This window comes from Uloborus diversus, chromosome 2, assembly GCF_026930045.1.
Source record: "Uloborus diversus isolate 005 chromosome 2, Udiv.v.3.1, whole genome shotgun sequence".
NCBI classification, from domain to species: Eukaryota; Metazoa; Arthropoda; class Arachnida; order Araneae; family Uloboridae; genus Uloborus; species Uloborus diversus.
Genome location: NC_072732.1, coordinates 97765191 through 97782981, shown reverse-complemented (window position 1 = coordinate 97782981; position 17791 = coordinate 97765191). Strand labels below are relative to the sequence as shown.

The 17791-nt window shown below is 32.5% G+C and overlaps 1 protein-coding gene across 3 annotated transcripts in view; it reads left to right on the top strand.

Moving 5' to 3' along the window:
• Positions 1–5164, top strand: part of LOC129235293 (GA-binding protein subunit beta-1-like) — a 41417-nt gene extending 36253 nt beyond the window's left edge. For all 3 annotated transcript variants that reach the window (XM_054869019.1, XM_054869020.1, XM_054869021.1), the window contains exons 10-11: positions 2427–2515; positions 4880–5164. In XM_054869019.1, coding sequence (XP_054724994.1) covers positions 2427–2515; positions 4880–5044 — 254 coding nt within the window. In that variant the 3' untranslated portion in view covers positions 5045–5164. The remainder of the gene's footprint in view (positions 1–2426; positions 2516–4879) is intronic.
• The last annotated feature ends 12627 nt before the right edge of the window (positions 5165–17791 follow it).

The following is a 17791-nucleotide window of genomic DNA, read 5'->3' as shown; positions in this document are numbered from 1 at the left end:
GTGAACATCAGGCTTGGAGTAATCGCCGATTACGTAATCGTAATCTGCGTAATCGATTACATTTTTGTGTAATTGTAATCATAATCATAATCTGTCAATGGGACACTCGTAATCTTGTAATCGTAATTTTAATCAAGTGTTTCTTGCCTAATCGTAATTGTAATCTAAGTTTAGATAATCGTAATTTTGTTCCGTAATCGTGTAATCCCGACTTGCTGAAAGTGAAAACTTTCAAGTTGCGTTTCTACAATGCTATGCAGACGATGGGATCTGGACTGAGGAAAAGATAAGACTTCAATAGAAACGTACAAAGGACTAGACAGCAGAGCCTTTAGGCCCTGCTGTTAAAAGGGCTCGTTGGCGAAGGGTCATAAACGTGCCGCATCTTAGTGGGTTTTGTACCCTGTAGGTGTCATTGACAGGAACGCGTCCCCAAGTTGGATTGGTCATCAATTTTCCTTTTCATCTGTGAATGACAGACAAATAAGCGGAGCTACCACCTCCGAAAGAGAACAGTATCAACAGTGCTGTACGAACACATGTTTTCGTTTCAAAAAAAGTTCGAAAAAAAACAGTTTTATGCCTTTGGTGTTTTTTTTTTTTTTTACTTTCATTGGCGGAAGAGGAGTAATTTTGTCAAAAGAAGAGCGAATTTGGATTTGCACTTCAGTGCTCATTCACACGCACTATCTTAGCGGTTCTTTGATTTTTGTGATGACATCACTCTGGTAAGTGATTTTTCAAAATATTTTCACATCTAATTTAATCTTAAATTTATGCTTTATATTTCAATGCTGATACTTTTTAATAGGTATATAAGAGAAAAAAGTTTGCATTTAAAGATTTTAAAAACATTAGTTTTAACCTTTGTAAAAACACTTGTTTTTGAAACTGAGATATAAAAATATCATTATAAAATGCTTATGCATGTGGGGGAAAAAATAATTCCTGGAAATCATAGCAAAACTTATTATACTCATTTTTACTTTTTAAAGTGCTTTCCGATTATATTGCTTTAAGAGTGTTCAAGCACCATCTTGAGGACCTCCTGACCAAAAATTTGCAATATTCTAATACGACAGTAAAAAGCTGTTGTCAGCACAAACTTCTAGAATGAGTCACTATGAAGAATCGGAAGCATTTCAAGTGGCTTCATTTTTAGACCCAAGGCTCAAATGCAACTGGTACGATTCAAACACAAAAAATAAAATAAAAGAAATTATCAAGGAAGAAATAATGTCTAACAAAGACTGTCATAACATTTGCACTGAATTAGAAGATAAGGACACAAAAGATGTGCCACCAAAACAGCCTGCAAAAAAAAGGGAAATTGTTCTCATTTTTAGAAAAACCAGCCAGCACTTACAAAAATAATAATTCCTTAATACAGCAGAAAATCGAAAGCAAAATAAATGTGTATGAAACTAGCGCACCAAATGAGCATAATATTGATCCCCTAGAATACTGGGGATCCAATATTCATGTATATCCATTACTGAGCAAAATTGCTCCCAAGTACTTGTCAATTTGTGCATCATCTGCACCTGTTGAGCGGTTATTCAGTATTGCCTGAAAGTTTTATACCTCGCAGAGAATGAGGATGAAACATGATACATTTAAAGCATTGGTATTATTAAAATGCAATAAAAAATTGTCTTGACTGCAGTATTTATTTTGAACATTTATTTTCCTATCATTTATTTATACCATTTGAATATATTTTAATACTATACATGTTTTGCAAAATTAAATACAAAGGGGTTTTTTTTTCAAAAAATAGGTTGAATTAAATAATATTATAGCAAATTATAGAGAATAGAATGTAGAAATATAGTACATAAATTTTAGAAACTGTATTGGTTGCATGAAAAATAATAATGAAAATTTAAATCATGTACAAAATGCATTATAATGTGGCAAGTCATTTGAATATAGGACACCTAATTACCTGTGCAGGATGTATGGTCAAAATAGTTATGTAGCATTTAAAAGCAGAATCAAAAATCATAATTTTTTAACTATGACATTGTTGCTGAAAAATAATAATGAGAATAATATAGTATATGTGTGCATGTCATTTCCTCTCACGAGTCTGTAATCGTAATCAAAATCGTAATCGGCACATCGTAATTGTAATCGATTACATTTTTGACATAATCTAATCATTGCTGTAATCGTAATTACATTTTGGCAGAGTATTATAATCGTAATCATAATTGTAATCTCCTATTTTTCAAGCTGGTAATCATAATCGTAATCGATTACATTTTCTCGTAATCAACTCCAAGCCTGGTGAACATATAAACATTTTTTTACATTGTGTAACTTATATTTAGAAAATTTGAAATTGTTACTGCCTTGGTAACAATACAGTTCAAAAAACTATAATATAATAAATATAATAGATATGTCTGTGTATTTTACAGCTGTGGATTCCAACTCTTCTGTTAAAAAATTGAAGCTTAGTCCAAAAGATGATGTAAAGTTTGTAATCAATGGCAATACTGTTAATGCAGTAAGTATTTCATTCACTCTTGTCCTAGTCTAGCAGCACTTTCTAAATAGCCCGAAAATACTCATGTCGTATTTTTTCATTCTTGAATTTGTCTATACTCATAAATGAATTGTCTTTGATGTTTCTGGTTTCGCAAAAAGTTTCCTTTCATCTTTCTGACTTCTATGCTTCAAGTTAAAACTGATGCATTTGTTTCCTCTTAATGTGATTACGGTTTATGTTATCAAAATCGTTCAGTCCTGATTTTATTCATTCATTTATATGCTAGAACTAGCGCTATATATAGTAGCGTTACTAGGGGTTGGCAGGAGTGGCTCTCGCCAGGGATGCAGCAACTGAGGGGGGAGGGCATTTCAACTGATTTAAAAAAAAATTTTATTCAAATAATTTGAAAAGGGCTTTAAAAAAAGAAAAAAAAAACTCGCAAGAAAAAGAGCAAGAGGGGGTTTATATATATATACACATGCATAACATCTACTGAGAAGGAACATTGGGCATCTTTGTAAACAATTCTAAAAAAGGAAATAAGAAAAAAAATAATGCTGCCTCCTATTTGTCAAATCAATTATTCAAAATGTTCCAGGGAGAAAAAAAAATTTGGAGATCACAATGACCTCCGGTGACTTCCCATGTGGGCGACCCTGGGGTAGAGGGGGCACAATTTCTTTTGTTCACCAAGGGCGCTTGACCCCATAGTTACGCCACTGGCTTTATATGATGTTTGTTTAATGTTATCAGTTTTCGAATAAGGTTATTGGATTTCTGCCAAAGTTTCAGAAGCTGCTTTGTTTCAAGAATTTGCAAAAAAGTTCGGATGATTTCAAGAAAAGCAATTTTAACCCCCTCTCAATAGTGCCCTTTCATTTTTGATTGCCCCAAATGTTGTTTTCTCATAAACTTCAATTCAAATCGTTTTTAATTTAGTAATTAATGAAATAATTTAACTTCTCTTTTTTTTTTTTTTTTTTTGGTAACATGCAATATTGAACAGGACCATTCCAAGAAAAGTCAACCCTTTGTCCCACATGTTATGGCTCAAATATTTCATTAAAATGTAGTAATTTTAAAAGATAATGACGAGATTTTTTGCTTACAATATCGCACATAAGTTTAATTTGTCAAGCAGAAAAAGTTTGTTCATTAATATTTTAAAGCATTATTCTTAATGAAATATAGGAGGCATCACGTGCAGGACAAAATGACCGTTTTCCGTGGAATGGCTCAACAAACACCTTGCAAGAAATTGCTTCCTGTATATGAGATTTCAATCCTTTGCATCTTGTAATTATTTGAATATTTTAGACAAATAGAAGTTGCTTTGATTTATATTATGGGAGAACAGCTTATTTTATTCTTTATTTTAATATTTTTTTTTTTTTTTGGAAACATAACATTTTATGTGTGCTTTACTCAAATTTGTTTCCCATGTTTGAGATTTCAATCCTTTTCCATCTTGTGATTTTGAAGTTTTTTTTTTTTTTTTTTCAGTTGGAAGTTATATTAAGGTGTGCAACCTTATGTATTTTTTGTTTGTTTATATGCTTATCTATTAAATTTTGCGAGTTTTATTTTTGTCATTCTTAAATTCACCGTGGCAAACAATGATTTTGCCGCATGAAGCATTTATTGTGTTCCATATGTAATTTTGTATGCCAATTTCAAGTATCCAATTGGAATTTTCCCATCATCCAGTTTTCATCCAATCATAGGATTTAAGTTTTTCATTTGTTCCATATATCATTTAATGTTGAAACCTTATAATTTACAGCTGTTCTTCACCTGTCAGGAAGACAAGAAATGTGGTGTTAGATAGTCAAATGTACTGTTACTGTACTGGGGACGTGGTGATCCTGGTACCTGAAATATTTTCTTGGAAAATTTTGAACAAGATTAAAAATAAATACAATAAATTTTCAAGTTAATCTTGGATATGGCAGATCCATTTTCAATCTAATATGCAGTAAGTAGATCCCCCCTCCCCCCATCTAAGAAAGAGCAACAATCATTAGCTGTTATATGGAGGCATTTTGAAAGTTGATGTGGAGATTATAATGTCTTTTATAAGTTAGAAAAGAAGACCCAAAAATGTTCCCAAAATATTTTGAGCAAGCAATTTACTATTATGGACTTTAGTCAAAAAGTAAAGTAGTGAAAAGTGTCGAGAAACAAAAATTTTATAACTCAATGAGTTTTTTACTTTTTAAAAAATTTCATGTATGCATGAAATTTAATAATTAAATAGTGCATTTAATTAACATTAACCATTATTTTAAATAACTATGATTTATTATTGCATTTTAAGACGAGTGTTATCAGCAGGGTCAACAGTTTTCTTGTATGTATTCCTTTTTTTATTTTGCAAAGGATTCATCTGTTGACGATGAAAGACTGAAACTGAAAAAAGAGCTTGAGAAAGCAAAAAGACAAGCTGAGCTTTATAAAGCACAATTCCTGCAGAAAGAGCATGAAGCAGAGCAATACAAGAGAGAATTAGAGCAAATGAGGACTTGTCCAAGGGTGAACCAATAACATTGGTTGTGGGGAAAATTTCTTTCGCTTGCGTCTTGTATATTATAAGTGTTATCACTTTTGTAAATATTGTACTAACATTATTCGCTCCTTTCATCGAGTTTGTGCAATCATTTTTACTTCTGAAACAATCAAATAAATGCTTTTATTTTAATCTTGTAGTGACTGACTTGATTTCACAACTGAGTTCAACTTCAAAAACTGTGCATTACAAAAAAGCAAACTGTAGCTATTTTAAATCAATAACAGTACTTTTTAACAGAATGTTTTCTTTACTATTGCAATTATGCACATTTCTTATTGCATACATATTTTTTTTCTGATTGCTTTATATATCTTAGTATTATATTTAAAATATTTCAATGTATTACTGTTCTTGTCCTGTTAAATTTTGAAATATGAAAAAAGAGTGTGAAATGTATGCAAAACTTACTCATTAAAAAACAGAGTAATCAGCTATCAAGTATAGAATTTTAAAAATAAAAAAGAATATTTCAAAAAAAAAAAAAGGAAATTTGAAATTTGCACATCTTGAACTCAGATTATGCTTTTTGCAATAAATAATGTGTTTATGTGTGTAGGGGTGCTTGTGTGTATAAGATATGGATGTCACCGCCCAGCAGCTCCTTCAAGGAGCAGCATCGGAAGGGGCCAGACAATGGTACTGCTGCAGAAGAGGGGGGAGGCAAAATGAAATCAAAAGACAGACGCCTAAAACGGTCAAGTGGGAACAACAATAAGCAAAACGAGTTTTAAAACCAGGCAGCTGTCATTTATTGGAAAAATTATTTTGGCTGTTGCATTGTGTATGTGTCAAGATCACAATTGGAAAAAAACGGAAGGTTTTTTTTTCTGTTTTAATTTCTTGTTTTAATAGTTTGGATAAATATTTATTTGTACCAAATATATGCATAACTTTATGCACTCACTTTAATGCTAACTGAACTAACAAAATGCTAACTGAAATAAGTTTTACAGTGGCAAGTTACAGTTGCCATTAACATTAAAATCAGTTTCTACTTTTAATCAATTATATATTGAATATTGTGCTAGTTATATGCTTTCAATTACCCTTAAAAATATATCTCTATCTTCAAAAAAAAAAAGGTCCCAAAAATGGGGTCTTAACAAAGGCTGTGTTTTGGTTCAACTTTGGCATTAAATGTATTCAAGAATACTCTATATGGTGCAACTAAGAGCAAAAGATAAACCCAAAGACTGAAAGATGTTTGACTGTTAAGTAAAGCAAAAGAGCCACACTATTCTTAATGTTTTTTTTCTGTTTCTTTGTGACGAAATCCTTAGATTCTTCTGCTAATTCATAATAATAAGATTGCAATTAGATAATGGTGGAAAATTATCTTCATTACCCCCCTTATACTATCTTCTTAAAACAAATTTCAAAAAGAGAAAAAAATTGAGATGGGAAATTATGCAATTTCTTTTTATGTGTATCTACTAGTGGTAAACTAGGCGCAATGAAATTTTCATTGAGTGGGATTTCAGAAGAAGTTGTGAGAACCACACAAGTGAAAAATGCTTTAATTGGTAAGAGTTTTATTATTAGAAACATTCTTAATCCCATCATTGCACAGAAGTACTTAAATGAACATAATAGCAATTCACACACATTATGTGCTTAAAAGAAAACAAATGAAGAGTACAGTCCCTGTAGCTCTGCTGCAATTATTTTCCGAGAAAGCTCCTACGAGGCAGTGCATCTAAAAAAATCATTATATATACTAATAATATAAAGCTAAAGAGTTTGTTTGTTTGAATGCTCTAATCTCAGGAACTACTGTGGAAAATCTCCATAAAAATCCTCGAGTATACCTGTGCGCAAGAGGGCGCTTTTCGATATGCAAATTTCCCACCTGTTGGTTCCATTTAGTTAGATGTCTTTCTGTTCATGGATCGTGGATTCGTGGCATTCGATAGCTTGATTTTTGTTGATGTTGGTCGTCTCGTGGCAGTTCGAATAGCAAGGGCAATTTGGAAGCCCTTTTGTATGTAGAATCCAAATAAAGTTAATTTAGTTTTTAGATAGTTGCCTTAACATTTTCTTTATGGTGCATCGGCCGGAAAGGTACTGCACAACCGTTTGATAGTTAGAATTCGTCAAATAGTAATGTGCTTTTTATGTTATATTGACGTCGTTGTTGTTTCGTACCATTGGATATAGTAACTCAAGAAACTTGGGTGAGTTATTTGTTTTCAATTTGTATGTCAATTAGTATGGATGCTGAAAAGATAAAAAATAAGCGTAAAGCGCTTAAATGCAGTGCCACTAAGTTCGTTAAAAGTTTAGACGTCACTTTAGTAAATGAAACTAATGTGCGTAATTTAGAAGTATTATATAATCAATTAATTGATAAAATTGACTGTCTTAAAGTGGCTGATAATGAGCTTCTTAATGTAATCGAAGCAAAAGATATCGAAAAAGAGGTGCAACAATGTGAAGACTTCATGGAAAATTTAATTTTCTATAAATGTCAAATTACTCAAAGAATAGCAGCTCTAACATCTCCGGCTGTACCTCCTACTATTAACCCCGCTAATTTATTCAATTCAACATTGGAAACTAGTGGTCTAGTACATCAAGAAGCTAGGTCGTCGATTAAATTGCCAAAACTAACTGTTAATAAATTCTACGGTGACCACAGGTATTGGCTAGAATTCATTAGTCAGTTTGAAAATGCAATAGATAAAAATAGCGGCTTATCTAAAATTGAGAAGCTTATTTACCTTAAGAATTTAGTAGGTGGTGCTGCAGCTAAAGCAATTTCCGGATTCGCATTAACAGAAAGTAATTATGATGCAACCTTGGAACTTTTAAAATCTAGATTCGGACAAAAGAATTTGCTCATTAATGCGCATTTAGGATCGCTTTTGAACATGACTCCCATAAAAAATACAAGTGATACGAACAGTTTGAGAAAATTATACGATAAAGCTGAAACTGAAATCAGGAATTTAGAAAGCTTGGGAATAAATTCAGAATCGTACGGTAATCTCTTAACACCGATAATTTTGAAAGTATTGCCCTCTGAATTAACTATCGAATTTAGTAGAAAGAATAAAAGTGATAATTGGGATTTGAAAGCTCTTCTCGAGTTCTTAGGTGAAGAAATACAAAGTCGCGAAAGAGCTCAGTCTTTTCATTCTCCCATAAAAGAAAAACAAAATTCGACCCATCCGCTCCAAGAACGCAATCGAGACGCTTCCGGGTCAAAATCTTTTACCAGAGATACTTTTCGAAAACAGAAAAGTTACAATTCTTCAGCAGCTGAACTCTTAATCAATCATACAGTTGCTAGTTCAAAATGTGTGTTTTGTGGCTCGAACTTGCATGATTCAGTTTCGTGTGACTCGGTAAGCATAGAAATGAAACGGGATTATTTGAAAAGAAATAGACTTAGCTTTTTTTGCTTTTTGAATAGACACTCAATTTCTTCTTGTCCAAAGCTTAAGAAAGAAAAAGGTTGTTCGTTTTGTGGTTTAAAATCGCACCCCAAAACACTTTGTTATCGGTTTTATCAGAATTCGGATAAAACAACTTTCACCCCGCCCCAAGAAGAATCTGATGATAATGTTACTAACGTTTCTTCTTGTCAAACTGAAAACAAATCGCAAAGGGTTTTATTGCAAACCGCATCGGTCGTTGCTCGTTATAATAATCAATATAGAAATTGTCGTTTGTTAGCCGACACAGCGGCTCAAAGAAGTTTTGTAGATAGGAAATTTTCAAGATTGTTGAAACTTCCCATTATTCGAAAAGAAAATCTAACAGTTTATTCCTTCGGAGATAAGTCTCCTATTGAAAAAACGTTTAATGTAGTTAAAATAAGATTGGAAAATAAAGAAGATCCGAATTTGTATTTGGAAATCGAGGCGTTAGAAATAGAAAAAATATCCGCGGCACATATTCCGCCGCCTGCAGTAGATATTTCCATTTATAGCAAGTATTTGAAAGGTTTGAAATTAGCTGATACTTCGAATAAGGACGCTAGTGTTTCAGTTTTAATCGGTGCTGATAACTATTATGACGTCATGACAGGTAGAATTAAACGTATTAATCTAAAACTTGTAGCTGCTGAGTCGCTCTATGGGTGGTGTTTAATTGGAATATCAGGCTCTTCAAATAGAAATTCAGGTGATTCTTTCGCCATGAAAGTAATGGTTGAGGAAAACATTTCAAAACAATTAGAGACATTTTGGCAACTAGAAAATCTTGGAATCGAACCAGCTAACGATGATGTAAGTTGTAATGACAACAAAATTTTACGAGAATTCGAAGATAGTATTCGCTTCCAAGATGGTAGATATGTAGTTAAACTCCCTTGGAAGGATAATTTTAAAGAATCGCTTGAAAACAATTACGAAGTGGCATATGAAAGATTTTCAAAATTGTGCTACAGGTTTCAAAATGATCATTCTTTGTATTCCGAGTATAGGAGGGTTGTAAATAATTACATAGAGCAAAACATTGTAGAGCGTGTTCCTGAATCAAGTGTAGCAGATAGTTCAGAATTCTATTTGCCCCATAGGGCAGTAATTCGAGATGATAGGGTGTCTAGTAAGCTCAGAGTTGTTTTCGATGCATCTTCGCATAAAAAGGGCAAGTTTTCATTAAATGATAGTTTGCATATTGGACCTAATTTGTATCCTGATTTGTTTGAACTTTTGTTATCATTTCGAAAGCATCCAATTGCGTTCACAGTTGATATTAAACAAGCATTTTTGAATGTAGCAATTGACGAGTCGGATAAAAATGTAACAAAGTTCTTTTGGACTGAAAATCCATATTCCTTTTCAGACTCTTTAGAAGTTCTAAAGTTCAATCGTGTTCTCTTCGGAATAAATAGTTCCCCCTTTCTCTTATGTGCTACTATTAAACACCATTTGAAGAAGTATTCTTCTATTTTTCCGCAAACTCACGAACTGTTAAACAAATTTTGTTACGTCGATGACATCATAGGAGGTCAAAATACTGTTGCATCGGCATACGCAACTAGTTTAGAATGCGTCCAGATCTTTAGAGAAGCAAATATGCCCTTGCACAAGTGGGCTACTAATTCTGCTGAATTGCGAAAACTTTGGGAGAAGAACGGGTTTTCTACTGAAACGTCATCAAATCCAATTGGTCAAAACATGATAAACTATAAAGTATTAGGCATTTCCTGGGACGCTGACAGGGATTTATTTTATTTTAACGTAGAAAATCTGATATCCCTTGTATCGAAAGGAATTGATACAAAAAGAGTCCTGTTGCAAGTTGCTGGTCGAATTTTTGATCCTATAGGATTTGTAGCTCCTTACGTAATTCGTCTGAAGATTCTCATTCAACGCGTCTGGAAAATGGGTCTTCTTTGGGACCAGGAAATGCCCCAAGTTATCAAAAAACCTTTCAGACAATGGTGTCTTGAACTGAAGGACTTAAGTTTAGTTGAAATCCCTCGCTTTTATCATTTCACGGACTCTTACACAGTTGATGTGCAACTGCACTCCTTTTCGGATGCATCTAAAAGGGCCTACGGAACTGTAATATATTTTCGAGTCATTAAGACTGACGGGACTATAACGACTAGTTTTATCACTTCCAAGAGCAGGGTTGCCCCGTTAAAGACTTTCTTTGCCGAGGTTGGAATTGATGGGAGCACTGCTTTCTGCCAGGTTGTGTGCTAAAGTCTCTAAAGCTTTAAAATTTGAGAAGTCCTGCTTTTTTCATACGGATTCCTCTATAGTTTACCATTGGATTAGAGGAGAACCGTCCTGTTACAAACCTTTCGTCAAAAATAGGATAGAGGAGATTCAAAGACTGACTGAACCACCGAAATGGAATTTTTGTCCTGGGAGGGACAATCCAAGCGATATTGTAAGCAGAGGAATATCTGTTCGGGAATTGAAAGATAGTCAACTTTGGTGGCACGGACCACCCTGGCTTAGCCAAACAGAGCAGTTTTGGCCAAAAATAGAGGTCCAAATCGTCAGCAATCATGACCTAGAACTAAAGAGTAAATTTAGAGAAGTTTCTCAAAATGAAGTAATCCTCGAAAATCGCGAAAAGCTCATAAACATTGATAAATTTAGCAGTTATCTCAAACTATTGCGAGTAACTGCCTTCGTATTTCGATTTATACACAACGCAAGAAATACGTCGAAAAATAAAGGTGCTCTCGAAACAAATGAGCTTAAATTGTCTGAAGAATACTGGATTAAAGAAACCCAGAAAGAAGCTTATTGGTTAGAAATAGTCGTTATAGAAAAATCTCAACAAGTTAGCAATAGTTCAAAAATTCGTTCTCTAGTACCTTTCTTAGATCCCAGGAATATTTTGCGAATAAAAGGGAGATTAGATGAATCAGAATTTTCTCTAAACGAGAAACAACCCATCCTTCTACCAAAAAACTCTAAATTTTCGGAATTATTAATCTTACATGAGCATACTAAGAACTTTCATATCGGAGTAACAGCTACTCTAGTAATGCTTAGAAGAAAGTTTTGGATAACGAAGGGGAGACAACTCGTGAAGAAAGTAATTAGAAAATGCTTTATTTGTAGAAAATACAAATCCAAACCAGCAAACGAAATAACAGCGCAACTTCCGAAAGACAGAATTGTAGAGAATCCACCTTTCGAAATTTGTGGCCTTGATTTTGCAGGCGCTATTCTTTACAAATGTGATACGGAAGTTAAAAAGGCTTATTTTGCAATTTTCACCTGTGCTGTAACTAGAGGAATTCACTTAGAATTAGTGTCCTCCATGTCTACAAAGCATTTCTTACTAGCCTTTAGAAGATTCATTTCCAGGCGAGGTAGTTGCAGCGTTGTTTATTCGGATAACGCAAAATCATTCAAAGCCGCAAATAAAGATCTAATGTACTTCTATGACATTCTACAAGATTCGGAATTTAAAGATTTTATATCTTCACGTGGCAATAATTGGAAGTTTATCGTAGAAAGGGCGCCCTGGTGGGAAGGATTTTACGAACGTCTCGTAAAATCAGTGAAAGATCCACTCGGAAAAGTTCTCGGAAAAGCTCTTCTCACGTTTGAAGAACTTTAAACTGTTTTGACTGAAATCGAATACGTCGTTAATTCGAGACCTTTAACATACGTTACTGATAATTTTTCTGAGCCCAAGCCATTAACTCCTCTTGACTTTTTGCAATATGGAAGGAAAAATCACGACTATCCATTTAATTTTGCTGAGTTAGTTAATCGAGTGTCAACAAGAGAGTCCTTATTAAAAAGAAAGCAGTATCAAACGACACTTTTGAAACATTTTTGGGTTAAATGGAAAGAACTATATCTACTTAATTTGAAAACAGTTCACCATTTCAAATCGCCTAACGTTCACAAAGAAGTAAAGATGAATGATGTAGTGCTCGTCGAAGGAACTTCAAAATCTAAACTACTATGGAACTTGGGAATCGTTCAAGAAACTTTTCAAGGTAGAGATGGACATATCAGAGCTTGTGTCGTCAAAACCAAAAAGGGACTTTTCAGAAAACCTGTGCAGCTGATATATCCCCTTGAACTTTGTGAATGAACTGGCTTCACGTATCCTTTTTATGATTAATCAGTCGAAAAGTTTATTGAAAATAATTTGTTTTAAACTCTTTTTTTTTTCCTTCAAAATTTTGAAGTATTTGTAATGTTGGACTTTGATTAACTTCTTAAAATAATTTGCTTAAATATTTCATTAATTTAAAAAAAAAAAAAAACCTCTTGTTTATAGTAAAATTAATTTTGTTAACTTAAGTTTAAAATTGTAAATATGTCTGAACAAAAAATTCAAAAATAGAAATTACATTTTATATAAGTTTGTAACCATATGGTTTATGGTATATTAATCTTTATAATTTAGCAACCTATAGTTATTGCATTCGTTATTGTTTACCGAGGAGAAGAATTTCCTTATGTATTTGACTTTGTTATAGTTCTTTTTATAGGTTCTATTGATGAACTCTTAGAGTTCATGGTGGGGAGCTGTGGAAAATCTCCATAAAAATCCTCGAGTATACCTGTGCGCAAGAGGGCGCTTTTCTATATGCAACTTTCCCACCTGTTGGTTCCATTTAGTTAGATGTCTTTCTGTTCATGGATCGTGGCATTCGATAGCTTGATTTTTGTTGATGTTGGTCGTCTCGTGGCAGTTCGAATAGCAAGGGCAATTTCGAAGCCCTTTCGTATGTAGAATCCAAATAAAGTTAATTTAGTTTTTAGATAGTTGCAGACCCCGAAGAGTTCCTATTTTTTCTACTTTTTCCTATTTTTTAGAGCACTGTCCTTATTTTCCTACTTTTTCCTTTTTTTTCCTACTTTTTCTTTCTTTAGTATAGCACTTCTAATTGTGCATTGATTATTATTTTTACCATGCCGCCCCCATAATTTTCTTCATGTTTCAAATTTGAAAAACAAACGAAACAAGCGGTTCCTGAACTGACTACATTGACATTCCTAAACTGACATTGACTGACTACAGTAATTTCTTTAAGGATTGCCGCGGCGCGGCGTCTGCGTGTTTAAAAGTTAAATGTTCGAAAGTGACTTTTTTACCATTGCTCCGTTTATGATCGACTTTTCTTTTTATCGCTCCGACTTCAGTTCTACTGTTTTAACGAAACAATAAAGAAGTGGATACCGACACATTCTAATGCAATTATATATTACTTACCCGTTAATTAGAAGCTTTAATTAAAGTAAACGGCCGAGTGTAAAAGAAGTGCGGGAAAAGCCGAATTTCCTATTCACCAATTTTTCGTATAGATGATTACAAGGGAAATGGAGCTCTATTTAAACAGAAAGGCAATGTAAAACCTTAAAAGGAACGTAAGGAAGCAAAAATTGAAAAACCTGTACACAGTACATATTTTCTTGATATTAGTACAGAATAAAAGCGACATATTAACAGAAATTCGCAAAAACGGAACACTTCAAAAATAATCGCAGAAACTAACTTTTTTCATACATAAATATGATTATTGTTCATTTTAAATAGGAAACATGATTATAAAATTTATAAAATTTCAGTTTCTTTCTTTGGAAAGAGTGTATTTGCAAAAAAAAAAAAAAAAAAAAAACTCGGCAAAACCTAGATGGGCAAAACGTTCCCGATTTTTGGAGAAAAATCGGAAATCAATTTAAATGCAAGATACCGTTTTTATTTCTTCACATTTTTAAAAGTTGGGGGGGGGGGATAGAGCCACAAGCAAATATGTACTGTATTTCTTTTTCTTTTTAATAGATATTTTTTAATCTGATATATCATCAATATCGAGGAGTTGCTCCCCCCTCCCCCCATCCCTCGCAATTTCGTGAACAATTTCCGGATGAATGTTTTTGTTGTATGGTGAGGAATGAATTGTTTACCATGCATGATTATCCCTTTTTTTTCCGTGACAAAAATTTTGGAAGAAGGAGGTAAAAAATCATCAAACCAATAAAACAATATTCGTTTTTATTGCTTGATTAAAATTAAAACTGGCCCGTCATTTTGATTTTTCCACCGGGGATGGCTAGCGAAGTACGTGTTCTGAATGCAAATTTTGTCTGAAAACAATGAAAACCACACAAACTTATAGTTAAGCATTAATTTTCTAAAGCCAGGGAAGGGAGAAATTTTTCTCACTGACCCCCCTAAATGACGTTCCTGAAAGAAAAATTTTCTTGTATGCTAAAAATATATAACATAACATAAACCCTTTAGTTTACTTATTTCGTTATTTATTTAGTTTAATTATTTTATTATGAATTTTATGTCCCATATTTAAGAACAAATTTATTTTAGTTCTGCACTTATAGTCTATTTCCTTTTTTTTCAAACTCAAACATCTGCCCCTGCTTATGCAAAACCGCATGTCAGTTGCTGATTATTTTCAACTAAAACTAATTTAATATTTGCTTTGCTTTTTGTATCATAGTTTATGACAACAGGAAATGAAAGTGTTAGTATTTTCAAATGATAAATGGATGCTCTCGAAGGAATGTTTTCGTTTTTGACAAAACAAATCTTTAACAAAAATGGTTTTATTGCACCAAAATATGAGTTTTATTATTATTATTTTTATTTTTCATTATTATTATTATTGCGATCGCTATATTGCATTTTATTCTTTTCTTCTTGAAATTTTTATTACTGTATTGTTGAAAGGTGTTTTTTTGTTTGGATTTTATTTTCATATTTTTGTATTTAATACCTTTGTTTCCACTAGTTTATTTTTCATATTGAAAATTGTCAGTTTGTTTCTTTCGTTTTGTTATTTGACTCGGTCTTTCATTAAATCCCTTTAATAATTCAAAAGTACTGTTAGTTTATTTTTGGGACAGTTTTAAATCAAAAATACTGTTAGTTTATTTTACATTAGAAATAAAGTTTACACAAAATCTGTTTATTCTTATCTCTTCCTATTTTTTCCTACTTTTTTAAGTGATTTTTTTCCTAATTTTCCTACATTTTTAATTTTTAATTCCTTATTTCCTACTTTTTCCCTCCAAAAAACCACTTCGGGGTCTGTAGTTGCCTGAACATTTTCTTTAACTGCTGGTTGGAATCGAAAAATTTTTTTTCAATAAAAATTTTCATTTTAATTGAATAGTCCATTTATTGAGAAAGGCTTTTTTTTTATCAGATTTATCGAAATGTTTATCATTGCAAGTTAAATGTTTAATCAATCGTTTAGTTCTATGAATTCCTAATAGATGGCGGGGTGAGTTAAGTTCTATGAATTCCTGTGGTGGCCGGGTAAGTTTACTCATTGAGAGGGCACTGGCCGACAGCTACGAGGAATCATGATGCACGGCTCCAGACAAAATATCGGCTACGCTATTATGGTCAGCGAACTAATTCTTGTACGCGTTTATTTCGCCCCGATATTCAGGTACATGTTTTGATTTTGTAGGATTTTTCTATTGGGTTTTGTTCTTCTTATTTCTTCAACGTTCGTTTTTGTCCTTACAGTTGAATGTAGTTGTCTAAATAAATGATTTGTCGTATTATTCAATTGTGATTGTTCTTTATAATGTTTTTTATTAAAGGTATTGTTTATTTGGGGAAACATTTTTAATTGCAGAAAAAAAAACGCTTCACTCGCTAATGGGCAGGGTCATGGTAGCGTGGTTGCTTGGCACCTTAAGCAATGAACTAATACAGTTGAAGGATTATTTTGAATTTTAGGGCTTCTGCTAATCTTTTTATGTGTTTTGGCAAGTACAGTTGGACCTTCATATATCGAAGTAGCAAATTGCCGGGGGAAAAAAATCGATGCATAGAAACAATTTTATTTTATCATAAAATCTCCTAAAACATTGAAATTAAAGCTAATTTCCGTTTATAAAACCTCATATCTATATTATATGAACATCAGATTAAATAAAAGTTAATAATTAAAATATTAACAGAAATTACATTTTTGCTCCTTCATACATCATCATTTTTCGGCAATTCAACTTGATCCGCAACATTAGGGGATTTTCGTTTTGACAATGTAATCGAGAGAAAAGTAAAAAATCAGTCTACTTAACTTGAATGATTTTTACTGAAGCTAAAAAGACAAGGAATGATAATCAACAGTCAAAAGGGATAACTTGAAACTGATTTTACAGTGTTACTGGTTACAACTAAGATTTTGAAATAAAAGTGAGGAAATTTAAGAACTCCAGGATGGAACAATGCCCTATCTGCACTCCCTCAACCCCAGATTCCTTATGAGTTTTGTAGCCACCTTTGGTGAATGTAATTTTCTCCCCTAATCTTCATTTTCAGGGCTGCCATTGCAGACTAAAAAAAGCAACTATTTTGAAGAGTTTCAGACTATGACGGCTATTTTAGACTAAAATAAGACAAAAATGACTATTTTGTAAAAAAAAACTGCTACTATTTCCGCTTAAAAGCGACTAAAATGTAAAAAATACAACAGATGTGAAAAAAAAAAAAATTAAGGAAAACTTCAACTTCAAATAATCATCATGTTTAATACTAACAATTCCTCCGTCACTTTTTTTTTCTTTCTTTTTACTTTAGAAATAGTTATTAGTTTATTTCTGAGAGACAATTTCAGGGTTCATGCTCATTTTTAAAAGTGGAAATTAAAGACTTTTTAAGGACTCCCAAAAAAATTTCAGAACTCATTGGAAATATTTAAATAACTTTACATACACCATTTCAAAGTTTTCCAGAAGGGTAAAGTACTTGTTACATGTTATATATACACACACTAATTCATAATATTGTTCTTTAAATGCAGGGATGGGAGGAATTGACTGTGAGGCCTCATTTGCAGTGAATTATATTTTAAAATTTCATACATTACAGGGCTGAGAGTGGTCAGAGAGCAAATGAGAACGCAAATTTAAAAATTAGGTTTGTTTGTAAAGTAAAAACTTACAACAGAGTGAAAAATCTGTTTTCGTTATGTGGCAGAACATATGTTTCTCAAAATTTGGTTTAAAAAACTTCATCATACTATTTCAGGATCAAAACAACAACGAAGTTGCTTCATTTAATCATGAAAAAATTTTACAGGCTATAAAGCTTAAACCATTAGAGATTCACCATAAATATTTTGAACGCTTTCTTAAATGCAGAAATAAAATAATTATGCCAAGTTTCAATACAATCTGAGACTGTGGGAGTTGGACCACATTTTTTTTTTTTTTTTTTTTGACTTATGCATTTTTTAAAAAATACATTTAAGAAGTAAAAATATTATTGAAACAATGAATAGAATAAGCAGATATAATGTA